Raw genomic sequence first — 26,614 nt, 5'->3', positions numbered from 1 at the left:
AGAGCGAGTAAATTGGAACCACCAGGCTCCTCACATGTAGGATGGCTGTGCTTGTCTTCCCAGGTGGTGGTGGAAGGTGGGTTGGCTGGAACAGCAGCACAGAGATGAGATGGGTGGCGATTCCCTGCACACACTGGGATCCTCCCCTGCACAGCCTCCATAACAACTTCCTTGCCCCATCCCTAGCATCCCCGACACAGCCAAACTTCCTACCACTGGAGTAAAGGAAATGTGGAGACTGGGCAGCATTCAGGAGGGACAGTGAAGGCTGGTCAGACACCAGAAGTCAGAGAATTGGATCTAATAAATCTCTGATTTCTGACACTATGCACTGGGTGATGAGAGCGGAGCTAACTCTGACAAGAATTGCTTTTCCCTTACTAAACCAGGATGGAGAAATGGAGAAACCTTAATGTACAATAATACGTATTTATGTATATATGTATATGTGTGTGTATGCAGACTCCCTATGCCTGAAGAAGGGTGATTGCACCCAAAAGCTTGCTAAGAATTTTTTTCCAGCTACTCAGTTGGTCTAATAAAAGATATATATATGGGAACACGGGGATATATATATCTTTTATTAGACCAACTGAGTAGGGGGTATTCTGGAATTTGACACGAGGGGGTGCTGTCATGCCAGAGTTTCCCAGTATTCATGGGTTACTTAATGCTCTCTAGCCCCTTCCACCATTTCTCAAGGTTTCTCCAGCTTTGCCATCCTCTTAACTGCAGGGGTGGCTGCAGGGAAGGAAGAAACCAAAGCGTGAAGCACTTCCAGTCTCCTTCCTTCTTGGCATCTGCAAATGGGGTGTTTTTTACTAATGCATCCTCTTGCTGAGCTTCACTGAAGGATTGATAAGGGGAGGCAGAGTTCAAAAGAGAGAGGCTGACTGGACAGCAGCTGCTGCTGCCACTGTGCACAAAGGAGCTTTGTCTGCCCAAGCAATGGGTGCTTGACACCTGCTGAGCGATGCATGTGGGCAAGGTGTGAGGAGTCCCTCATAAAGCAACTGGTTGTAGCTATAGACGCAAGTATTCCTGGACAACCTTGATGGAGTGAGGCCATCCAGATACTCTGTGGGCGTATTGGATGGAGCTGGTACTGGGGACCTGATGTATACAGTGCACCTTATGTTTCCTTCACAGGGTGAGAACCATGAAGGAAGAGATGTGCTCTGTAGGGGGACTGATGTGACCCTGTCTGAGGGAGCTCTGAGGAAGGGAAGAGGGTCTGGAGGTGAGAGGCAGGGGGAGGGATCTGGAAGGCAGGAAGCATTGATAACCTGTTGCCACTGGCACCTTCTCTTTGCTGTGGAAACTCAGACTGTTAAGTTGAGGGATATTTCTATGCTTGGTGGGTCAAGAAGAGAGAACAGAAGGGAGAGCTTTAGGGGAGAAAGCTCAAGAGGTCTGGGCCTGCGTACAGAGGAAACTGGCTTATGAGAGAGAGAAATTGGGTCTTTCAAGGAGTGACTGGCAGGAGGAAAAGTGGAAGGAGCTTGGAAAAGTGAGGGAAAAGAGATAACAGTGGTTTTCTATCACAGTGATGGCCACATGTCCATCTCAAGGAACTCTGGGCTGGCCACTGGCCACCCGAGCCCTCTCTATTGCAGTGATAGCCACACACCCACCTCAGTGATCTTTGGGCTAGCCACTCTTCACCCCAGTAACAGCAAGAGCTCCATGCCCCCCAAAAGTGTACAAGTAAATGAAAGGGTGTATGGGCCTAGAATGGAGATCAGGCTGTGTAATGGGCACTGCCAGGAGATCGTGTCCCTGCCAGGAGAGCTGAGAGGAGGTTTCTCATTCTGAGTACTTCAGCAAGCTGTGATCCATGCAGGAGGCAGGAAAAAGCCCATTTTATTGTACTCTGAGCCAATAAATAACACGAGCAGCACGACACCAAAACAAACGGTTACCTCAAAACTTGTTTCCTTGAAACACTGGGACTTTGCTTTGAAAATAGTGTTGGGTATTGTAATATTGAACGTATTGCTTTGAAAACAAAATATAAGCGCTGGACCTCGTAGCAATTCTTCTGCTGTCTTTTACCGCCTGGAATGACAAAGGGACCAAAAGCCAAGAAATCTGTTTATCCCTTGGCCAGCTGGGCAGAGCCAGAGGAGCAAGATACCTCTCATGGCAAACATCTTCACTGCATGTGCTGTGTGGCACTGGGAAGGGTGGGAAAGGCAAAGGTAGAGAGCTCCTCTCCCCTCCTGCCCTCCCAAGGAAAAATCTAGGGACAAAAATCAACAGGGAAGACAGCAGAGGAGAAGACAAAAACAAGCAATTGGACTGTTCAATGCAATGATCTATTAAATTGTCTTTACAGAGAGGTGGAAGTTCTGTGGAGCTGCAGATGGAGCATTGGAAATAACAATACATGGTGCTCCAGCAGAAACTTCCATCCAAACACCTCTGCATTCCCTAGATGTGCTCAGTCCTCTATCCTTTCAACAAGCTGCTGAGGAAAGTAGAGATTAACCCAGTTTAAAACATCAGTGTGGGGAGACACAGAGAGGTGAAGTGACATGCACATGGTTACAGAGTGGGTGGCAGCTCCTTGCTCTTGCCACTAGCTCATGCTGCCTTTGGTTTAGACATTACAGGACTGACCACTGGGGGGGGGGGGGGGGGGCTGTGCTGCTCTGCCTGGTGGCTTAGGGGGTTGGATGGCAGTGACTTCAAATACAGATGGCACATGGCACTGTCTTGGCATGTGGTCTTGGTCTCTACCCATACCCAGCTGGACTCTTCTGTTTCATGATGCACTTGATCACAGTGTCTGTGGAAGGGCAGGAAGAGCAACCACAAGCTACAAAAGGAGCTTGGGGTATGGGCGGGACTGGATGGGGAGGCACTGGTAGTTCAGTCCAGGCAGAGCACAGGGTTCTCCAGGAATACGATCAGCTTGCCTGCCACCAGGTCCAGGTCGCTGGTGTTGGCATACTGGAACAGGTTTGCATCCCTGAGGAAGTAGTGCTTCAGGAAGTGCTGGCTCACACACTTGTGCAGCTTCCGCACCAAGCGCAGGAAGCCCTCCCGGAAGTAGCGCCAGTCCTTGGCACGCGGGTACTTCTCACAGGTCCAGAGCAGCACCATCTGTGTGGGTAGAAGGGAACATTACAGGGCTGTTGCCAAGGGCCCACTCACCTGGGGAAATGAGCTGGGCTTGCAGCCCTGGGGACTGGAAGCTGTGGCAGGGTGTGCTTCCCTGTGGATAAGCCTGGCTCCTGGCATGGACAGCTCACGAAGACAAGGGAATTAGCTCACGAAGACAAGGGAATTAGCTCCATTAGGCAGCCAGCCTTTACCCTTCTCACTGCTGAGCAGGCCCATCTGGGTGCTGTAATGAGTGCTGCAATGTGGACATTGGTGAATGAAATCCAATGAGCCCTTTTCATACCGTGGCCCCAGACAGTCATGAGAGGAAAACAGTCACTACTGGCACTGGCTAGCATGGAGCCAGGGACAAGCAGCAGTTCCCTGAGTGACTCCAAAAGTGTCCCATTGCCTTTCAAAGGCTGTTCCCTTCTTCTGCTGGCCTCTCTGTGCCACAGTAGGTATTGGGAGGATTTTGGGGCTCATGGTGGTAAAAGGCTTTGGCCATACAGACATTTTCCTGCCAAGCCCTGGAGAACCACCAAGAAACACCTCTGCCCTCTCACTTCTGCCCTGCTCTCTCCTGAGCCTGGTAAGTGAGCAGCACATACAACATGAAGCAGTCCTCAGCATGTGCCCAGAGCCACTCTTAGACCCTCCTGAGACAGAAGGTCGCAGAGCAGCACTCTGGTGTGCACTGAAGACCCCTCTAGGTTGTCTACTTTGCTGAATGGCTGGACCCTGGTGTGTGTGGAGCAGATGTAAGTGGGAAGGGCTTTTTCCTTGATGATAGCCCAGGGTTTGGCCATGCAGACCTAGCCTCTGTGATCCTCAGGTGGTGGCATCTGTAGAAACTCCAAGTGCGTTTGTGTTATGTACAATGTTAGTCAAGAACTAGCAGCTGATCAGGCAATTACATGGGGCAGTGTAAGGCACAAGCAGCCCTCTTTCTGGTGCTGCCTGGATTCTGGATCCTGCCTTATAACTGTGCAACTGCTAATGCTTGTAGTTGTGCCTATGGGATGTAGACAGATGGCATCTGGGTAAGGGAAATGGAGGGTAGCACAGTGAGGGGAGCTCCTGGGAAGGCAATGAGGAAACACAGTAGCCATTTCAGCCCTGCTTATTTGTCCTATAGCAGAACCCAGGTCATTCATAACCAGGTGCTTCCTAGCCCCCTTCATTCAAGGCAGATGGCTGGATGAAGGATAAGCTGCTCACCTGTTCATTGTGGCTTTAACATCAAAGGATGCTGCTTCTCCTCTCAGCTGGAGCCCCTCAGCTGAGGGTCCTGCACAGCTCATTAGGGAAGTGGCACCCTTGGAAATAAAACCTTCAGCAAACAGCTGGAGTCCCTTCAGGAGTCCCACACAGCTGTTTGCTGTGGCTAGATATACCCACAGCCCCAGAGGCTTTGCAAACCTCCCTCTTTATAAGGCAGTAAGGAACCTAATCTTGCCAAGTATCTGGGTTCTGCTATCTTTTATTAGACCAACTAGTAGTTGGAAAAATGTTATTTGCAAGCTTTCAGGCACAATCACCTTTCTTCAGCCATTGGGAGACTCTGCTGCTGTTATGAGTTCTTCAAGGTAGAAGAGAAGCTAAAGTAAACAGACTTCTTGTTTATTTTAGCTTCTTTTCTACCCTGGAGAATTCATAAGAGCAGCAGTCTCCCTATGCCTGAAGAAGGGTGTTTGTGCCCAAAAGGTTGCAAAGAACTTTTTCCCAACTATTTAGTTGGTCTAATAAAAGATATCATGTCTACCCAAAGAACCTTGCTTGCATATGTCCTTAGACCAATGTGGCTACAATCAACAGCCTCAGGTTCTGCTATATGTTTCCAGTCGGGAAGAGGTTCCTGCAATGAAGACACTGTTCACCTGCTGCTGGCAGGATGGAAGGCGCTCCGCCCTTGCCTCCCCCATCACTGTGATTGCTGTACCTACTTGGAGGTGGTAGGAAGAGAGAACAGGCTTGTTTCCTTTGCACCAGACGTCTTCCTTCATCTGCCTCATGACCCGGAAGCACTTCATGCGGCACCCTCCATCCTCATCAATGCCCTCCATCAATAGGCGCTCAGCTCGAGAGAAGCCCAGCTGCCAGTGGTAATTGGAGCGGGCCAAGAGGTTAAAGCCAAATGACTGCAGAGGAGAGGGGAGGGAGACAGGATGAGATGCAAACTTGTCCCCAGAGCAGCACAGAACAGGGTAAAGGGAGCTCCCATAGCTCCTGTCTGCCACCTCTCGAGGTGCCTGGCATGGCACCCTGGACCAAGGCACAAGAGACAGACACAACAGACACCCTGATTCCTAGCAAGTGTATCCCCATCTTGGCTGTTTAAACACAGAATTACACAACAGTTTCCTGTACTTGAGCTGCAGGATAGACAACAGGTCAGTGCTGACCTGACCAAGCTCAGCCCTGGCAGACCTTGGTCAATAACAGGACAAGACCAATAGAAATGGGATAGTACGACAAGATGCTTTGCAGAGAAGAAATATGAGAGGAAGAGAGAGGAGACTAAAGCGGCAAGGGATGGTGGATATCAGACTTTGGTGGAGCTGAGTGCACTGCCTCCACCTCTTCCTACTCATCCCTGCTCAGCAAACACTGGCCTTCCTGCAAGAACACTTTGCAAAAACTAGGCTCCTGCCACACACTCCATATATTTCTTGATTAACTGGTTAATCATGCAATACATTTAGACCAGCCACACATGCAAAGTAATTATCATCCCCTGCTCCAGTCAGTCTGGGGCCCAGGCTGTGGGACTTTCATTTGTGGACCCCTAAAAAATGTCGAATGGTGGTGCAAACCCCTTTGGGAATTCTAAATGATGGTGCGGGCCCCTTTAAATTGTAAGTGTGGGTATTCACATACTTTTGATTGCTCATAGTCATATTTTGCAGACCCCTTAGACATAGTTTGAGGACACCCGGGGCTCCACAGACCACAAGTTGAAAACCACTGTTTTAGACAAGAAGGCAACACCCTCCACTACGCCACCAGGCCTCCCATTCCCCTAACACATGGTACCTTCACACATTGCACTTTCTCCTGGGAAGGCCAGCGCCTGAGGCAGCGAGGCCACTGGGCCTTCTCTGGCCAGCAGGTTAAGATCTCCACTGTAGGCACCAGCTCCACCTCTACTTGAAGGTTTGATGTTTCCACAGCAACTCGCACCACTGAGCTGAAGCTCTCCAGAAGGCTGATTTTTCCTGGGAAGGATCAACAAAAAGAAACAATAAAGAGAGGGCTGGTGTTCTGCACAAGCCACCCCAGAAGTGGTTTGGTGCTCTTCATCTAGTATGTGCTCTGTAAGTCGTGGACCCACCTTAGTTCTTACTTTCCAACTGTGGGACCAAAGAGCAAGAAGAGGAAGAGCGCAACACCAACTGTGCCCCTCAACATCTACTCTTTGGCTGTGTGGGATCCAGAAAATCACAAGACCAGCTGCTACTGCTGTGGCTTAAACTTCTCCCATAGCATTGAACCCCAAGAGACAGCAAAGGAGATGACTAAGCCTCCCTAATTTCAAAACAATCCAGAGAGAAGCCTTGCATCCAGAAACCTCCAGTTCCTTATGGACTGTCTAGATCAGTGATTCTCAACCAGGGTGCCTTGAGATCCTTAGAAGTGAGTTGCAGAAAGTGTGAGGAAATAAGGCTCCAGGTATGAGGAAATAAGCAGACAAGAGCAAGCTCAGGTTTCTCCCTGACTGTCTGCTCCCCCACCCCCACAGGTCCTTCTGCAAGGAAGTAACACTGTAATATATAAATCAGTTTTTGAAATGGGGTGCTGCTCAATTCACCAAAATTATGGAGGGTGCCTTGAGCCTAACAAGGAGTGGCTTGAGTCTATAGACATAGAAAACTACTGGTCTAGATCCATACATGAAATTTCTTGTGGGACCTATCATTGCCCTTGGTGCTCAGTCACACTGAGCCTCATGGCCATGTCAGTGCCACAGGGGCAGGGTGTCAGTCGCACCGCTGAGGAAATAAGCCCTGTCCATGCCTTCCTGCTCCACATACACCATGACAAAAAACAGGGTGGTGAAACAAGCCTGAAGAGCATCCTTGGCACTGTGTTTAAGACCTGGGTTTCCAACTGCTTCAAGAGTAGTGGGTTGGGGGACCCCCCCCCTCCTCACACACACACATACCCATCCTTACTGTCTCATTTTTGGGCTTGATGGTCTAGAGATGGACTGGGTGGACAGGGCTTATTTTCTCAGTGGTGTGACTAAGCTCCTTGCTGCTATGCTGTAGACATACCCTAATGAGTAGCTCACAAGTTAGGTGCACTCATATGTCTGGATGGGAACTTGCATACAAGTCATCCCCAGCAGTCTGAGGTGTCTTGGTGTTGCAAAACAGCCCCTCCAAAAAGGGCTGATCCTCAAGTCTGTTTGAACCAGCCACTGCTAGGTATCAGAAAGAAGGAGCTCCACATGGCCAAGGGTTGGTGATTTGGGGACAAGAGGATGGGGGCTTGGTCCCAGAACCAGTGTGGTGAGAGGCAAAGGGAAGAAAGGAAGGGACACTGCATCTACAGGGATCAACGGTGGCATTTCAGATGGGGGTGCTGCCAGTGGAATAGCTCAAGTGCAGCTCTGCTGTTATTTTTGCCACCTTGCTAAAGATATGAGACTGGTGCACCACAAGTAAATAAATAAAGCATGCATGGAAATACAGCAAGGTCATGACACCAAATTTTCAATCAAATGAGACACTGCAAAGGCCCTAAATTTACTACCATGCCAGCAAAGAGGCTACAGTGATATCAGGGAAGTGTGTCAGCAACATTAACTGTCTTTGGTAGGAGAGGAGTTTGTCCTGTTTGAAGCAAGATAATCTCACTGTTTAATTTTATTTCTTCTCTTCTACCATATGCTGATCTCCCCATAGCAGGCTGCAAGAAGGACAGGTCAGCACCCTATGCCCAAACATTTCTTCCATAAGCATAAGCATGGACCATAAGCCAGTGGTCCATGGATCAGCAGCTTGGGAGATTCTGTTTTAAAGAATATCAGACTTTGTCCTTGACATGATGCCTTCCATGTGACCAAAACAGGTGAGGCAAAAAGAGGTCAGTACATTTGACTTTTCTGCCAAGTCACAGCATCTGTTTGGTGGTGCTGAATTTGCATCTCATCACTCTCCTCAATAGTAATCACAATTTTCTAGAAAAACAAGTTGCTAAATAAGCTTGATTTTAACAAGTCTTTCCACTACGTTGCAAAGATCAAAATCTAGAGTTTAAGTTGGGGAGGGAAAATGGCCTTTCTGCATTTGCAGTCCTATGATGGAATGTCATTCTGGACAAAATCCTTTGAAGAGAGGCAGCCTGGTCTGGCTTTGGTTTAGGACAGGGGTGGGTATTTTGGCTGGAGGGCCACTTAATGATTTTTGGTGTTCTCTCAATAGCCACACTTCTCTCTCCCTCCCCACCCCCATGACTCCTGCAGCTGCAGCATGCTGCAAGCCCCGCCCAACCCAAAAACTGCTGGCTGTGTCCTCAGCATACACCAGCACCCCCTGGCATGGCAGAAGCAGCCCTGGCTGGGTTTCAGCATCAGCTGTGGACACAGCCAGCAGGTTCCAGTTGGAGATCAGGGCATTCGCCAACGTCCACAGCTGACGCCACCACATCAGCAGTGGGTGGAAGCAGTCCTTCCCACCTGCCCAGCATGATGGAAACAGCCCTGCCTGTCCAGCACCATGCAGCAGCTGGACCCACCGGCTGCCCACAGGCCAAATCTCATGGGTTTGCAGCCATCCACCCACAAGTTGGATACCACCAGCTGGTGGACTGAATCCAGCCCACCTCTGGTCTAGGAAAAGGCACAAGCTCTGTCCTTCAGTTAACCCAGATGAGAAAAAGGAAATATTTGCCCACCTCAAGTTATGTTGTGCATTAACTAACTGATGTCTATAAAATGTTTTCAGGATTCTAAAAACTAAGCATGTTGACTATTAATAAGGTAGCATCCTTAGCTCTAAAGGAGGGTTTAACACACAAACTACATCCTATCAATGATCACCTCCTCCATTCATTTTGCAGGGAAGGTTGGGATATCAACAATGGCTTTGAAGGTGCTTGTAGCATTGTGGGTGGGAGTGACACCATATGGCATTACCTAGAATTAGGTTGAGAGCATCCTGGGTACAGGGGAAAAGCCAATATTTGAATTAAATCCTAGAAAAAAACTTTCTAACTGTAGAATCAGCAAGACAGTGAAACAAGCTGCCAGGAAAGGTGTGGAATTTTCTTCCTTGGAGGTTTCTGAAAAAAAGGTTGGATCAGCATCTTTCTGGGACGTTTTAGGACCATGGAATCCTGTACATCACTAGATAACTCTCGAGGTTCTTTCTAGTTCCATGATTCTATTTGTCTAAAGAATTAAAGTAAATAACAAAAATAAAGAACAGGAATTTGCCCAAAAGGAGTGTTGCCACCTGGAAGACTATGGACAGCTCAGACTTCTCTAGGGATAGTCTCTTCTAAGTTTGGATCCAATGCTCCATCCCTTTCACAATATCCTTCTGGCTAGTCCAGGTATATCCCTCCTGGGCTAGCAGAAAGACAACTTACTTCTTGTAATTTCACAGCAAAAAAAAGGTGGCTGAATTCTTATGGCAGTAATTCCACAAGGTACTTTGGGGTGTTGCACAATATTAGCACTGTTAGGTATGCAAACATCTACACATGATTCACAAGTTAAACCCAGAGATTTCAAATAGGAATCCACAGTGGCCAAAACTACCATGTTGTGGTCTGAGTTCTTTGCAACAGAATTGCTCTGTTACTAGGGCTGTGTGAAATTTTGCTGTGTGTTTCGTTTTAAAGCTGTTTTGACACATTTCAAGCTCGAAACAGCAAAATGGAAGAGAAACAAAAAGCTTTGAAACAGCTTCAAAACAAAATGAGGGCACTCGAAACTTTTCGAAAATTTTGAAACGTTTTGAGTTTTGAAGCAGCTTGGTGGTAGGAGGCGGGGAGACCCAGGGCTGCACTCCACCTCCTGCCACCTGACTGAGCTCCATGGGGCTGCAGAGCCGGTCGGAGCGCAGCCCAGCGGCAGGAGGCACGGAGAGCCAGGGCTGCATTCCAACTGGCTCCGCCAGCCCCATAGAGATCAACCTGCCCTCCCAGCATTGCCGGACTCCTCCCAGCAGTGTGGGCCCCCGGATCTGTGCGCCGGATGACAGGAGGCTGCCACTGCTGCCTAGGGCCAGCGGCAGCAGCAATCTTCTGCATTAGTGCTAATAGTCCAATTCCCTTCATGTCTCACTACACTCACTGGAGAGATCACAGGTTATAATCGACTTCTCCACCAGGTCCCGGAAGACAGCAAGGACTTTGGCTGGAACAAGATCACCTTCGAAGTTCATATCCGTGTCATGCCACTGCTGGAGGCTCTTTGAAAACTGCTCCACCTCCAGCCACTGGTGCAACTCCTCCGGGTTCCTCACCGAGGAGAGGAGCTTTTCCCCTTGCACAGTGTAATACCGCCAGCGCCGCACCTGGTGCTCCTTGTACCCAGTCAGGCCACGCAGTGGGACAGTCATGAGGAACTGGCTAGGTGTTAAGACCTGGAAGAGTTCAGAGAGATTGATAGAGGAAGTGAGGGCAGATTAACCACCCTGAAAAGAGAAACATGCGGACATGGAGGGGAAAAGCCGAAGTGCAATGGAAGCAGCTCAGAACAGGCAGGTCCCACCGCAGGCTGGTTTGTATGGGAGTCTATGTCATGGTTCCCTGGAGCAGCTTGTGAGACTACTTCTAGAAAGAGAGAGTTGTCATTAGAAGCAAGTCAAGGTGAGGGTCATGGGCAATGCTACCAGAATGGAATCTGAACATACACTGGCTGGTCTATTACTGCAATCTCCATCCTTCCCACCTCACACTTCGTGGTTTCCTAGACTTGATGGGTAATTGCACAAGATGGGATAACTAGCTCAGCAGACAGAGAGAGAGACCAGATTTTAAAATCCAGCAATGGAAGGCAAAATCAATGCAAATTAATACCTTAGTATAATGAATAGGGATATACCTTGAGATTATTAGACGTAATAGCCAATTGATATTGATGTACATTCTCTAGTCTCTTTCATCCTAGGAGCTGTATGTTCTTTAAAGATTTAAAAGAAAAAGTTTTTCTTTTAGTAAAAGAAACTTTTCATCCCTCTTTGTGTGGTTGGGGGAATGCTGGCTGTTCTTTACAGATGGGGAAACAAAAACAGGGGGCACTTCTATGCGAGATGCTTTACTGCACAGTAAATTCATCTACTATGCAGTGAAGCATCACTATGTAACCGTCCACTGAGGTACTGCATAGTAAAATAGGCAAATGTGCAGTAAATCTACTATTTGTATTTACAGGCAGTAGATTTACTGCACATTAGCTAATGTGCAGTAATGCACTAGTAGATGCTGATCAGGAGCAAATTTGCTCCTAGTCAGCCAGACCAGCACAGGGCCAGCCTCTTGCCAGGGGCCAGACCAACATGGCTGGGAGTCCCTCCAGCCATGGGACAGGGACAGCTCTTTAGCTATCCCTGGCTGACCTTTAGACCCTGGGCTTGACCCTGGGGCCTGAGCCAGCTGATGCCTGCCCCTAGCCACTGGGTGCTAGGTGTGGTGGGCACATGCTGATTGTAGCAGCACTGCAGAACCCCAGCCTGACTCCCCCAGACCTCTGCCAGCTGCTCCCTGGCCCCTGGGCACCATGTCCCTGCACAGTGGCACTTGCTGGCTCTAGCAGTCCTACAGGTCATTGTGCATGAGCAGGAGAGGGACCAGGAGGACTATAGGCGAGGTGTGCCTCCTAAGGCTGGGGGGGCATGGCAACCACTCGCAGGTGGTGATGCAGCCATCAGCAGCAAGGGCGGGCTGAGCAGGGACCTGCCACGGGCGGCCACGGCCGGGCGGGGGGGCGGTCCCCCTTCAGTCAATCACCAACTGGGAGGGGGTGGGGCCCGCAGCCAGATGCTGAACCTGGAAGTGCCAGCAGCACTACTTGGGGGAGGGGAGGGCAGCAGCGGGGCACAAGGCTATATAGAGTGCATCTATACATTCATTAATGCACTGTAATTATGGTATATTAAGTTCAGTACCTATAATGAACATGGGTTTTGCCCTGCACATTAGCATATGTTTTGCCTTGCACATTAGCACAGGTTTTTGGTTGCTGCCCTTCTGCACATCGTTTCATGTAGGTGCATCCACAGTGAACCACTCGCAGAGCCAGGAATAGAATCCAGAAGTTTTGTCACCTATGTCATTGGAGTTGATTCTGCTCTTTGACTGGATGAAAATCTTTTTTTAAACATAAGAATAACAAACAAGTTAGACTCATAGGAAAGGAGGGCTGAAAGGGACCTCAAGTGGTCACATCTAATCCAGGCCCATGCTCAAAGCAGGATCATCCCTGTCTAAACCACCCCAGCCAAGTATCTCCATAACCTGCTCTTAAAAACTTCTGAGAATGGAGAATCCACAGACTGTCTGAGCAGCCAGTTCCAATGCTTAACCACCCTCACAGTGAGGAAGTTTTTCCTAATATCCAATCTAATTTCCCTTGCTGCAATTTAAGACCTCCTTGTCATCTCCCCTGTGGGACACAAAAAATGGCTAGCTTTATTTGTATGTTAGTGGGGTCTTCATATAAAGAAAAGCCCTATTGCAATTAAAATCCTACTGGGCATGTCTACACATGCACTTTAATGCATAGTAGCCTATTTTACTGTGCATTAAAACATCACATAAAAAACTGTGCAATTACACTAATATGCAGTAAAATAGACTACTGTGCATTCAGCATCACTTAAAAAGCATGCACATTCATTACTGTGCATTAAGGCAGCCTAACAACCATTTCTTTAGTACCTCACATTTCAGGGCACTTTTACATGTGCTCCAGGGGAGGAGGGTGGCACTTTAATTAAAGCAGCTCCAAGAGCCACTCTAATTAAAGTGCCACTGGATCTCATGTATCAGAGTCCCTGTGCTTAAAAATGGCTCATTTGATGAACATTAGTTCAAGCACCCACACCACCATTATTAAGCATGGGGATGCTGATACACGTGATGCAGAAGGCTGCTGGAGCATAATTGCCATGGTGTAGCAGACTTGTTTAATCAAGTTTGCTCCAGCACACTGTAATTACAGCGTGTTGCAGCCACCTCCACACTTGTGTACTGACAACCAGAGGTACTAAAATTAATGTGCATTAGAAAAAGCATCTTAATGCATGTGTAGATGTTCCCACTGAAAAGCAAATGAAAAGGGGTTCAAACATAAGCAGACCGCATAGCTATTCAACCTTGGTTTCAAAATGTTTGGTCATCTCCACCCTATGGGTTCAAACAGTATAACTAAACCATCTGAATTCTTAACAGTCTGAATTCTGCAGCTTTTTTACTACTTCATCATCTGTCAGAATTTGCTTTGGCATAACTCAGGGACAACTTACTACATAAACTGAATCTAAGCAAACAGCAGTTGCTATTAAATAACTTGGACACCGTACCGTTCTCCAGCAATGCTCCAGAACATTGCAGTAGCACTACTGGTAGTGGTCTAGCAATTCAGCATGTTGCTGTTGAATGCTATAGGAATTTTTTGTATGAGATTATCAGCAGGAAGCAGATAAATGGCAAATACAATTCCAAAAACCCTTCAGTGAAATCCATTCACAGTTTTTACAAGAGGAGGCTGGGAAGCAAGCATTTTAGGAACTTCCAAACAAACTGGCCTCATGATGAATGCATTTTTCTTATTGGTGTTGAGAAACGAGCACGTCCTAATGCAATGAGCACGTATTAATACATGCAATAGTCAAGAAGAAGTGAATACTGCAGCCCTCATGGGAGTACCAGTGGTTCTCACATAGTTTTGTGTTACATACCCCCTTGTAAGTTTGTAATGCTTCTATGTGCTCCTATCATTGTGTTATGGATAGGTATCTACCTAACTTGCAGCAAGAGAAAGCAATTTTTGTAGCTTGGTTGCAGCCCAAAGAATTGATTTCCTGGTCATTTTGCAGTGGTCCTGTCTCTTGGCATTGATTGGTGAAGAGGCCCTGCCCATCAGCTCTGATTGGCAGAGGCTCCAGGGGGATGCAGGATGAAGGGATGACCACCATCTTGACTTCTGCCTGCTCCTCAGTGCTGATTGGCTGAGAGGCACGATGGGGCAACCTCCATCTCGGCTGTTGCCCTTTGTGCTGCCCCCCACAACCAGTGCCTTTCTTTCCTGGGCAGCCTGCAAGGCTGGGCTGCAGTGTTAGTGAAGACTGGGAGCCAGCATTTTATTTTTATTTTGGTTTGGGTTTTTTTGGTTGATTTCCTGGGAAGTGACAGCCAATGCCATTTTTCGCGACATCCGTGGCAATGACCATTGTTCATGGTTTCCATTAAAACTGTGAAACCATGATTTAAGTAGGTCCCTAATTATGTATAATAAAAAGCCTGTTTGTCACAACAACCATACTGTAATATCTGCATTAACCTTGTCACAACCCAGTTAATCAGTGCCCATGCCACTAGCAAGAGATACCATTCAAGTAGTCAACTAAGGGTTAAAAAAGAAATCCTTGCCAGAAGCTCCTGAAACAAAATCCTGGCGGAGAGCTGTATATAATTTATGACCACGTCACAAACAAGAAACGAAACTTAAGACTGGTCAGGGTGAAAGGGGATAGCCTTGTCATAAATCCCTGCAATTGGTCAAGAAACAAGCGTAAGCCCCTCATCGTAACCTCATATGTAACAGGCAAAAAACCTAACCCACTACCTTGTAACCTGATAGCAACCTGAGAGCACAAAGAACTGCTGCTTGCCAGAAAATTAAAGATTCCACATAACGGTTCATCATTGGGTATCTCCATCAGACACCTCTGCCTATAAATAGTTTAGCAGTTTCCGCCCAAGTCGGAGAACCCTGGAAAAATCTCTGAGGAGAAACCTAAGTCCATCACCAGAGTAACTTGGTGGTCTGATCAGCTGTCAATGACTCCCCGTCATCGTAAATCTTGACGTATCAAAGCCCTGCAGGCACGATAGCACGTTTTCGGCGCCACGTCCGTCATTGCTTGGCTGTAACCCGTACGTTTGACTATAATCGATGCAACTGTAACAGAACAAAGGCTCAGCCTGCGTTGCACGTCACTATCTGGGCGACGTAAGTAAACAATCTCCTGTGACCAACACGTGTCTGTGCCTGGTTAATTTCACCCCATCCATCACTACCCGCCTGTCAGGTGAAAGTTTTACTGCTCCGGTGGGGGGGGTCAGAAAGCAGCTGCCGGCCGGCTGCTCTGATGCCCGACAAACCTAAGAGGAATTGTAAAGTTGTTCTTCATTTCCTTCCTCCTTTCCTCCATCTATATTTCCCCCTTCCCGTCTTCTGCTTTCCTGTTCCTTCCTCTCAGGTACCTTCTAGAAGTCTGCCACCAACACCCATCTGAGAAACACTGTCTCAGAGCAAATCTCCTCAATCTTAACCATAAAGCAAAAGCTACAGGGCGTTTTTTTCTTAAGCACAAAGAAAGAACTACAGTTCTTTCTCGGCCTCGGTCCATTCCATAATTTTTGATGTTCTCCATTCTTTCCTGGCTGTAAAGATCCTTTTCAGAGAGAGCTGGCAGATACAATTGCTCCTACCCCAAAGAACTGCTGGTGATCCTTAGGCTAAGAAACTTTGGACCGAAGTGTTTGCCATGGTGTGTTTCAATGAGACATTAAAATTCTTACTTTTTCCAGCTCTCCTGGCCATGGGTTCATGGCTTCCCAGAAAGACTCCTTTTAGGCCACATGGCCACTCCTGCCTTGAAAACTGGGCTTCAGATACCAGCAGGACCTCACTGAATTACATACCAGTGTAACTCAATCCTAATGAATCTGTGCTGACCAGAGTAAGATATTAATCTCACTCCTCAGAGCATACACTTTGTACTGAACAACAACATTGCCCTCCCCACTTCCCTTGCCCAAACTTACAGATATCATGCTAGGCTCCAAAAAGAATGGCATGTTAAAAAAATAAATAAGATGAGGGTTCTTTGTATTTGCCTTCAAGACTGTAAGCCCTGGGAGTGTATTTAGGTCATGCTTTTAAGCTTTTCTCTGCAACCAGGAATACAATAGCAACTTTACATGTTTCCAGTTGAGAGCTGAGCCATTCCCGTAATCACCAGATTCCTGCAGCTGGGACTTTAGCAGAAACTGCCAAAGATTATAAGGTTTATAATAACATTGTGAGAGCTGGCAACAGTGAAACAGGTGCATTCACATAGCAGCCTGCAGGCTAAACAGGGTCCCTATGGACCTTTGTCTTTAATGTGGAGAGACTACAAGCACTAGTATGTCACGTGCTAATTTGTCTGAATCCTTGGAGCCAAAAAAGAGCATTGGATGCTGGGACCTGTGGTCTGTCACCCCTCTATTAAGAACAGTCCATACCAGGTTATGTAAATTAGATGCAGCCCAGTCCTTGGGTTCCTGCCAAAATGCAAAGCATCTCTTAGTTAGGCACGTCAGTCTAGCAAGAAGAAGTTGTAGGTTAGAAAGGAGGGTCTTGTGCCCTGCACATGTACAGAAACACCTTGCAGGGAGGATAGAATAGTCGCAGGGAGACTGGCACAGAGGGTGAGGGATGTGGGGTATGGAGGGAAGGGGTGGGAAAGGCCAAAGCAGGCATGGCAGTATTCGGAGGAGGCTATGGTAGGTTTTTGTACCTGAATGGATGGGTGGAGTAAGCGTTTTCCCCGAAGCAGTGTTGACCATTTGGCCATTAAAGCAGGCTGATCCTGAGAGAAGCAAAGAGGAAGATAAGAAGTGCAGAGAACAGAGAGAAAGCATGTGTTGGACAGGTAGTTCAGAAAGCATTTAGAAGTTTCCTCTGAACCTAATGGTGAAGAATAAATTACACAGCTGTCATCCCCAGTGACTCTAAGTCTAATGCTCATAGGTGGTGCTGGGAGGGTCCATGTTGGTGATTCTGGAGAGACAAACTCAGCTTTCCCAATACATCTTATACACCCCGCCTTACCCAGGACTAGCCACCTCAGCCCTATAAAGAGACCCATCTCTACAGCTGGTTGGACCTTGGCTGCCCACATGCTGACAACTGGGTTTGACTGGGATGGTTTTTGTCTTCTACCATTTTTTAATCTTTTATCTGGAAACTGAACTGTTTTCTAGGACCCATCAAACAGCTGTTAGAGGAGAGTGACTTCGTTCAGCTGTGTCTGAACCAGTGATGTATAAAGTAAAAGGTTTTAGACCTAGTTAAATCTCACCCTACACCAGCCTCGACCTGGGCAGAAGCTATTTGTTTGGCCATTGTGAAAAAGTGGGTGGGATTTTTACATAAAAGATGTAGCTACTAGACTTGTTATTTTCTGATGATCATTTTGGGTGGAAAGTCTCCTTGTGATCACAGTAAGAGGCAGTTACTCTCCTCCATTTTCTGTTTTGTTTTTTTATGTAGATAACCTTTACTTGTGTACCTATATAAGAAACCTTGAAGAACTCTCACTGGCAGTCACATGACTTAAACAGTATGAATACTGGACATGGGAATGAAAGTAAGGCCATTTTATAAAGAAGAAACCCTAGCCAGGCTGGAGCATCTGGTCACCAGACGCAGATGAGATTTTATTTGGTAAGAACCTTTAAAAAACTGAACTGAACAGTTGCTGGACGGAGCTGATAGGGATTTTTTTTCAATTAAATATTTTCCCATTTGCCCATTTGTGAAAACCAGTTTTATAGAGGTTTGGCTTTGATAATTTCCTGTATCCAAAAAGTTTTAGAGAAAACTTGCAAAATTACTAGAATGTCACATTTTGATCTTTTCAGAATAAAAGGGTTTTTTTTTTACAGTTCAAAAGGGTTTTTTGTTAGAAATTTAAGGTCATTTACAATATTTAAAAAAATAAAAACATTCAAAATCATATCAAAACATATGGAACATATGGAAATTATCAAAAAAGAAATATTTTGTTTCACATAACTGAATTTATTCTGGATTATTGCTTTGCAACAATCTTGGGGTATGTCAGTGTTCTGTCCCAATGCAAGATGTGAAAGATTTTCAAAAACTCAAACATTTTCTGGAAATGGGAACATTTTTTTCCTATCCAACTCAGTTTCTGAAAGAACATAGCTCAGAGTACTTAAGGGACTAATAGACAGCATGGATGTGTGCATCTTCTCAAATAATGTGGAACCTCACCTCTCACCCTTACCTTAAAATTCTCATTGTGAATGCCAGAGTTGGAGATGGGCTGGAATCGTATGTCCCTGCAGCTAACTTCTGTGGTCAGTTGCTGGATCATCATCTGTACTTCATCCACTGTTTTGGACACCAGGAGGTGTCGCTGTTCCACCTGTTGATACCAAGGAAGTCATGTCACGTCATAGGTGGCTACAGATAAGCTCCAGCTCCACCCAAGAGATTACCTGAGTAGACCCAACAAACATGGGGCATCTTGACATGTGTGTGTATGTGCATGCATGCATGCATGTGTGTGCACATACATGTGTAGAAAAATTTAAGGGAATAAACATTTCTGGTTTTCTTCCTGACACGTGCCAGCTGATCCTATATGATTTCATAGATTTCATAGACATTAGGGCTGGAAGGGACCTCGGGAGATCATCGAGTCCAGCCCCCTGCCCCAGGGGCTGGAAGTCAGCTGGTGTCAAGGGATCCCAGCAAGATAAACATCCAAATGTCTCTTAAAGGAGTCCAGAGTAGGTGCTTGCACCACCGCTGGTGGCAGTCTGTTCCAGGCCTTGGGAGCTTGGACAGTAAAGAAGTTCTTCCTTATGTCCAGCCTGAAATGGTCTTGGAGGAGTTTGTGACCATTTGACCTTGTCATGACTATGAGCTCTGGCTAGCCTGTATTGGTAGAGCCCCCTCTGCCCATTTCCACACACTTCCATGTCGTCTGTAGGGTTATTGCTGTTTATTCCAGGGACAGGCCAATCAGGCTGTGTGCTCTTGCTTGGCACCTACTGGCAGAGGAACAGCCATGCAGTTCAGAAGGGCTATGTGTGTAAATGACTGTGCTGCTCCTGTTTGTATCTGGCTCAAAACCCAAGACAATCAGGATCACCTCAAATGAGATGTCTCCTTGTAGCCTGGTGTGGTAACAGATATTCTGTGCTGGGGACAACATGATCAGTACTTAGCAATGTTAAAAAACATTTATTGGCTTTGTATCCTGGAGACAGAAGAGATTTCACTTCTATAGGATTATGAGTTTTCTTCCTTGGCTGATCTCAGTTGGAACTACGAGATCCCCTGGAAAGAGCTTGCCTTACTGCATATGTGCTCTGGTCAGGTAGTATCCACTTAGTTACTCATCAGTCATCATTAAGGCTAGGGACAGAAATTACACATAAACCAGCATAAATGATTAAAAACTGGTTTAAATCTGTAACACAACAGAAGTTCAATGCATATAAGCTGCTTTCAAAATGGCTGAAACCAGTTTAAGATAAACCTGGTTGGACGTAGTATCAGATTTAACTGATTTAGGTTAAATCAGTTTATTGTACTTCTATCCCAGATCCTCTCCAGATTCAAGTTAACTCACTGTCCCCCAGTATCCCAGGATGCTTTGCACCTCCCCTGTAAAGCCCCCCTCACAGGGGGGGTTAAAAGGCTAAACTTGGCCCAAGCTGCCTGCTCTAGAAGAGCAGGAAGGCATGCTCTAGCACCCCCTGGCTTCTGCCCTGGGCCACTGCAAGCTTGTGGCTATATTTCTAGAATCAAAAGTAAATGTCTGTTCACTTGCTTATCGGTTCAATCTACGCAGCTCAGACTAACCTGCAAAGAATGAATCAATTCAGCCTCTGGCTTTTTGACTGTCTGTACTTAGCCTAAGAGGTTCAGTGGAACCTGGCCTGTGAGGGACTGAGGTTGGAAAAACTAGATAAAGAACAAGCTTAAATCAGGAACTTCCCATGTGATCAAAATTGCAAAGATCACATGGGGATTATACAAAAATCCTGGAGGAGGCAACTATTCAAGGTTTAATAGGAGAAACATGCAAGGATCACACGTAGTGAAGAATATTTCCATATTCTAAAAAGGCTCCTTATACATTTACCATAATAGGATGGAGGCTTCGCCAAGCCAAACTGTTCTGAGAACAGGTCATTAACACTGCTAAATAAACTAAGTAATAGGTGGCTAATTACTCCTTTGTCCAAGTACCCTTATGTAGGACAATGGAGAAGTGTTGTTCATAGCAAGCCTCCTTGCATCCCCCAGTGCCTCACCCATTTTGGCTGAGATTTTTGCTGCAAGTTCCGATTGGCTTATGTTTTTTCTCACCCAGTGAAATAATCCCTAGCTGGATGGAACAGCAGAAAAGAAACCCAAAAACTGGTAAGTAGAATCAATGGAGCTTGCTGGGAGAAAATGAAACCTGACCACAACCTACAGCTAAAACCCCAACCAAACCACTTAGAGAACTGAAATAACAGGTTGGCTACAAAGAACTGAGTGGTTCAATAGAGATAGGAAATTACCATTGCCTGCATTTCAGAGATGGGGAGATATGAACTGTTTACACTATACTGACCACTGTGGCTACCTTTTATGTGGAAATATGCAAGCTAGCTTTAAAACAGCTTTCTCACACTCTGATAATAGTGGCAGCAAAGAGCTTGGCACCAAGTAACATCATCATCTCTTCATCTCTTTAACATCTTCATCTCTTTAACCAACTAACCACCCAAGTATTTACTCAGCATCTCAGGTGGATTTGCAGCCTATGCTGAACTCTGTGCCTCCCCAGTTACTCTGCTATTGGCATCCGAACCAGCTCATTTGAAGCTAGCTCTGGATGAGCTTCAGTGTGGACATGCCCTGAGTTGCAGTGAGTTACCAGCTGAGGCAAGAATATAATCAGGTCTCCAAATTCCCACCCTGCTATGTCAACCAATGCTACTCTATCACCCTTCATTAAAGGTCTTTTTCATCTGCATGAAGCAACTCACTGACCAGGTCAGACAGAATGGATTTGAGCACCAGTGACAGGCAGCTCTGTTCATTCTTTACCACACATGAACCACTGCTACCACCTAGTCATCGCTTCGCTAGACTACAGCAATATGATGCACATCAGGGAATGAAACCTCAGCACTTAGGAGACTCCATACTATACTGATTTCTGCACATGTCACTCTTACAATAAGGGAAAGGTTGTCTGGATGGGATAAAGAGCTTTTTGGGGGCTGATCTGGGAGCATAGAATAGACTTTCTCAGGAACTAACCTCACCACCTTCCTCTTCAAGTGGAAGGTGCATTTCTTTAACGTATACATAGCAATTGGTACCAAACCAACAAATAATTAAAAAAAGCTCATCTTTATCAAAAAGCACACACTGTTGCCTATATTTCTCTCCTTGAGATGAGGCTGAGAGAACAAGCAACACAAGGATGCCAGAAATGTGGCTTGATACTATTTGTATTACCACACTGATGAATTGATCACACTATAAACATCTTCATAGAGTAATAGCACTTTGTGAATGACTCTTCCTTCTCCAGTGCCATGCAAGCTTTTACTACATCTAGCAGTAGGCGAGCCCCAGGTACCAGAATCTTTGGAGTTTTTAGTACCAGGACAGAAGTTTGGTTGAGAACAGGCTTCCCCCTGATATCTCTAAGGTTATAGATACTGTACTGAAAAGCTGCTTTTATGTAGGCATATAAAATTATAACATTTATATTACAAATTATAATGAATACACTATAATATGTATAATAATGATAATAATATCATAAGTATGTTGAATATCAAAGGAAGGGGGTGGTTTGAGATCTGGGAGCAAGTTTGAGCTGGGCCTCTGTTCAATGTTTGCTTGGGCTTTCTCTGCATAAGTGGAGAAAGGCAGGATCTTAAGGATCAAGGCATCAGACAAATCAGACCATGAATCAGATACTGGAGTGAATCTAACTTGGGAAAATCAGGCAGCAGCTTGAAGGCACAGCTGGTGGCTGGCTGGCTGGCTACTGGCTGCCTTGCCTGAGAGGAAGACCTATGACTTAAGAATAAATAGAAGACAAGAACCCATCAGAGCCACTGAGTTACTGCAAATGGGAACCTGCTGGAAGTATGGAAATATTCCAATGGGACTGCAATTGCTGATGGCTCTGAACCTTGTTTAACTAAATCCAGTTCTGTGTCTTTGTACCCATTGCAGGCAATAAGGCAGTACAATTTCATTAGTCTTTGTGCAAAACTGTTCCCTCTGCCTCCTCAATCATTCATCTACACATAGGGAAGTACCGATCAATAGCTCTAGTTGGAAATTTTTCAACAGAGCATTTTCCATCAGAAAATGTCAATTCATTTAAAGTGAAACATTTCATGAGAATGTCAGTGTTGAAAAAACAATCAGTTAGGGAAAGCAAACACCAAAGGGTTTCTAGGAGGTTGAAATGTTTCCACCATTTCACAACAGAAGGTTTCAGATTTCCATTTGAAAATGACATTTCCATTTTTCCTGTGGTCTAGAATTATAGAAAATTAGGGCTGGAATGGACCTCAGGAGATCATCTAGTCCAAGCCCTTGCTCAAGATAGGATCATTCCTGTCTAAACCAGCCTAGATAAATGTTTGTTTAATCTGTTCTTAAAAAACTTCCAAGGATAGAGATTCCACAACCTCTTTAGGTAATCTATTCCAATGCTTAACCACTGTCACAGTGAGGAAGTCCCTTCTAACATTCAAACCTACATTTCTCTTACTGCAATCTAAAAGACCTTTAACCCCTTGTCCTGTCCCCTGCAGCCACAGAGAGCTGTCTATCACCATCCTCTTTATAACCACCCCTCAGGTATTTGAAGACTGTCATCAAATTGCCCCTGTGTCTTCTCTTTTTCAGAATAAATAATCCCAGGTCTTCAAACCTTTTCTCATAAATCTCATCTCCTGGATGTCTAATATTTGTCTCTTTTTGCTCTCTGCTGGACTCTTTTCCAATTTGTTCATGTCTTTCTTGAAGTGCAGTGCCCAAAACTGGACACAGTACTCCAGATGAGGCCTCACCAGTGCTGAGTAGAAGAGAAAAATTATGTCCTTTACCTTGCAAGCAACACTCCTGTTAATAAGAGTCCAGTATGCTATTAGCTTTTCTTTTCTTTTCCTTTTTTTTCTTTTTTTGCAACAAAAGCACACTGTTTGCTCAGTGTGTGGTCCACTTTAACCCCCAGATCCTTTTTTGTAGCACTTCAGCCTAGCTAGTCATTCCTCAGTCTGTATTTGTGCATGTGACTTTTTCCATCCGAAATGCAAGACTTTGCGCTTGACTTGTCCTTATTGACTTTCATTTAATTAATTTCAGATCATTTTTCCAATTTATTAAGGTAATCTTAGATCCCAAACCTAGCTGCCAGAATGTCTGCAACTCCACCCAGCTTGGTGTCATCTGTAAATCTGCTAACTGTGCACTCAATCCCATTGTCCAAATAATTAATGATTATATCAAATGTTATAAAATAAAGTTGAAATTGGAAAGAAATGTTTTGCTTTTGTGAGGGAAAACTAGGATTTACCCCAGATAACTTTTATTTTGGAATATAATTTCATTAGATTTTTTTATTTTTTTTTGTTTTGTTTGTTTTGATTTTCTGGGGTTTGGGGGGAGGGTTTGTTTGGGTTTTTGTTTTTTAATACCCCATGAAACAGAAAGTCTGGTTCCTGCCTGGCTGTGCTGATAAAGCCAATGCTAATTTACTTATCTAGCACCAATGCTGGGCCAGTTTCAGAAAGTAAGTTGGTTTTAGTTTAGAGAAGTATCCAAAGTTCAGGTAAAGGATTGGTCAGTTTTACTGTATCCACCTCCCCCCTATTTCCTAAACATAGGCACTGTCCTACCTAGGGGCAATCCCAGCAGCTATTTTTTTTTTGTCCTGCTCCTGTTAAGGCAGGACCTTTCAATGGATGGAGTAAGACCCTAGAAGATCTCTTAGCTGTAATCACATCTGAAAGTCCATATTTTAGAGCTTAACTCCCAGGCATCTTTGGAAGAGGAACTGGATGGCCAGTCAGGGAAAAGCTAATAGGCCACTGAATCAACCTCTTATATGGTGTTCAGAACCCAAAGCACTTGACACTCTTATTAGAAATCCTTTTCCCATGAGTGCAGGCCAATCTTATCTCAAGATCCAAGGGCTCAGGAAAGCATCCTGTCCTTGAGTTCTGGATATTTCAAGATCATCCCTGGTTCTGGAGGCAAAGAAAAGACACAGGGGCAAAGTCTTACCTTGGTCTGGAGGTAATACTCTACGTCTTCGTCTGTGAACGGCTTCATGGTAGGATGTCCTTCTGTCTTGCCTTCCTTGTCAGAGCTCTTCCTCTCTTGACTGGCTGGGGCTGTTTCAGAACCACTTGCGCCTTTCTGCCTGCTGCCTTTCTTGTCTTGTGGCTCCCAGACATCTACATCCTCTGTGGATGAAGAAGAGGGGAGACAAACTAGGAAGGATGCCTGTTCTGTCTTGCTCTGCTTTACAACAGTCATTCACAACTCACTAAGAAAACCCCATCCAGCCATTGTTTACAAGCTCTGTGATTACTGCTATTATTTTCAAATAGTGATTCCTGCATAGAGGCATATCTAGAAAAATCCCAAATACTGCCTGGTCTTTTGGCTGAGTTTGAAGCACTTTTCAAACCTTACTGGGCATAGAAAGCTTTCCAGCATTATCGTTTGTCTGCCTGCATCTTATCGCTTAACTAGATCATGTATCAGCCCTTTCCAAGCACAGGGAAGTGCTCCCTAGTTGATCTCCATCCACCCACTTTGTTTTGTTATCTCTTCTGGCATTTTTATACTCAGATCACTCATGTGGGCTGCGGCCTCTGCTCCTTGTTCCTTATATCTCCTTTCTCTCTCCAGCTGTATTGACAGTAAATGTTCAGCCGCCTGTCCCCAGCCGGCAGTTTGCTTTGCTTTCTTTATAGTAAACAGATAGAAAACTGCCTCTTGTTAGCGGCCAGATAACAAACTCACCATGCATCAATCGAAGGGAAAACAATTGATTGGGTTTTATCGACCCAACAAGGCTTGGTGGCTTTTGCAAAAAGGGTATGTCATCCCAGGAGAGGGAGGGGCAGTGTCCTACAGAGATGTGCTTCCAGGCTGCAAAATGCCCCCGGTCAGGAAGGATCAATGGGACCCACTTTAGAACAAAAATAGTCATATCCCCCATTCAGTCTTCACCAAGTCCTCTTCTGTATACTCATATTTTCACAATGCCTTGGCAAAGAAGGGCTGAAATCCTGATTGGGTCCTGAGTGTTACCACAATACTGTTAATATTAGTGTTGTTTTATCCTGGTTATGTATTGATTGTGCACTCAATACTGTACAAAACCCAGCAGAAGATAGGCCCACTAACTCCAGGAGCTTTCTTGTGTGAGACTTTGCCACCCACCTAACCTTTGACCTGGTCTTAGTGTTAGACAAATTATGCACTTATCCCAGAAGTAGAACATGGTAATACACTAATAGCTAAATAATTGAGTATCCTCATGTAACAGATGGACAAAGAAGACTGAGAAAGGAGAAGCAATTTGTCCAAACCAGGCAGTGTCCAAGCTAGATTTGCTGACTCCCAGGCCCTGCTGAAGCCACTACCTGTTGCTGCCTGGTCATTTGCTTAATGCTTGTGAATGCCACTGGGCAAACAGAAAGAGCAGGGGAAAGGGTTTTCTGAGAACCAAATCCCAGTTGATTCAGTTGTGCCTGTTGTGGAATCATGTGCTGCTGTGTGAACAGGCAGGAAACACCATGCACAATAAAGGGAGAGCTTCTGATCTTGGCAGTAAAAATAACAGCAAGCACGGGAGTTTCAACAGCTCCTGCAGAGGGAAAGGATTTGTTTCTTGCCAGCAAGTTTTGCCGTTTGTTGTGTGCAGGCTCCCTGCAAGGATCAACGTTACAGAAGCCAACCAAAAGAAACTTATGATCATCAAATATGTGAAAGAGGGAGAGTCAGACAGACGGAGGAGAACTCTAGGCAGAGAAAGCCCAGAGACTTGGAGGTCAGAGAGTTGAGAAAACTGGCTAGAGAGGAGACTCCTTTTGTAACAAGGCATTTAGTAGAATTTGCAGATTTGTTGGAAACCGACAGGCCGCCCCACGAGCACTTCTGCTATGGCAGGGGTGGGCAATTATTTGGGCTGGAGGGTCACTTAGGGTGTTTTAGTGAGCTGTTGCAGAGTGGGTCAGCACCCTCGCTGCCCCCCTCCCCACCCTCCAGCAACGGCTCATCAAAATACCCTAAGTGGTATATTACTAGATTTGGGAGCAGATCGTGGCTGTGCCCTGGGCCCCAGCCCTGTGCTCTCACCACCTGGTGATCCTGGCCCTGGCCCCAGGGTCTCCATGAAGACCAGTTTGGGACACCCGCGGGCAGGGTGTGCTTGGTTGGGTGAATGAGATGGGGCCACGGGTGAGCAGGGAGCAG

General features: G+C 45.8%; 1 protein-coding gene across 1 annotated transcript; it reads right to left on the bottom strand.

Annotated features, from left to right (window-relative positions):
* Positions 1-1,845: 1,845 nt before the first annotated feature.
* On the bottom strand, positions 1,846-26,080 carry MAB21L3 (mab-21 like 3). The gene is made up of 6 exons (XM_019476333.2): positions 24,410-26,080; positions 18,369-18,509; positions 10,415-10,706; positions 6,145-6,326; positions 5,055-5,249; positions 1,846-3,108 (listed from the first exon to the last, which is right to left on the bottom strand). Exons 1-6 carry the CDS (start codon positions 24,662-24,664, stop codon positions 2,875-2,877), a joined length of 1,299 nt encoding a protein of 432 aa, XP_019331878.2. The 5' UTR covers positions 24,665-26,080; the 3' UTR covers positions 1,846-2,874.
* Between the last annotated feature and the right edge of the window lie 534 nt (positions 26,081-26,614).

This window comes from Alligator mississippiensis, chromosome 1 (genome assembly GCF_030867095.1).
Source record: "Alligator mississippiensis isolate rAllMis1 chromosome 1, rAllMis1, whole genome shotgun sequence".
Lineage (NCBI taxonomy): Eukaryota > Metazoa > Chordata > Crocodylia > Alligatoridae > Alligator > Alligator mississippiensis.
The sequence above is the reverse complement of the archived record's forward strand: the minus strand, read 5'-3'. Positions and strand labels throughout refer to the sequence as shown.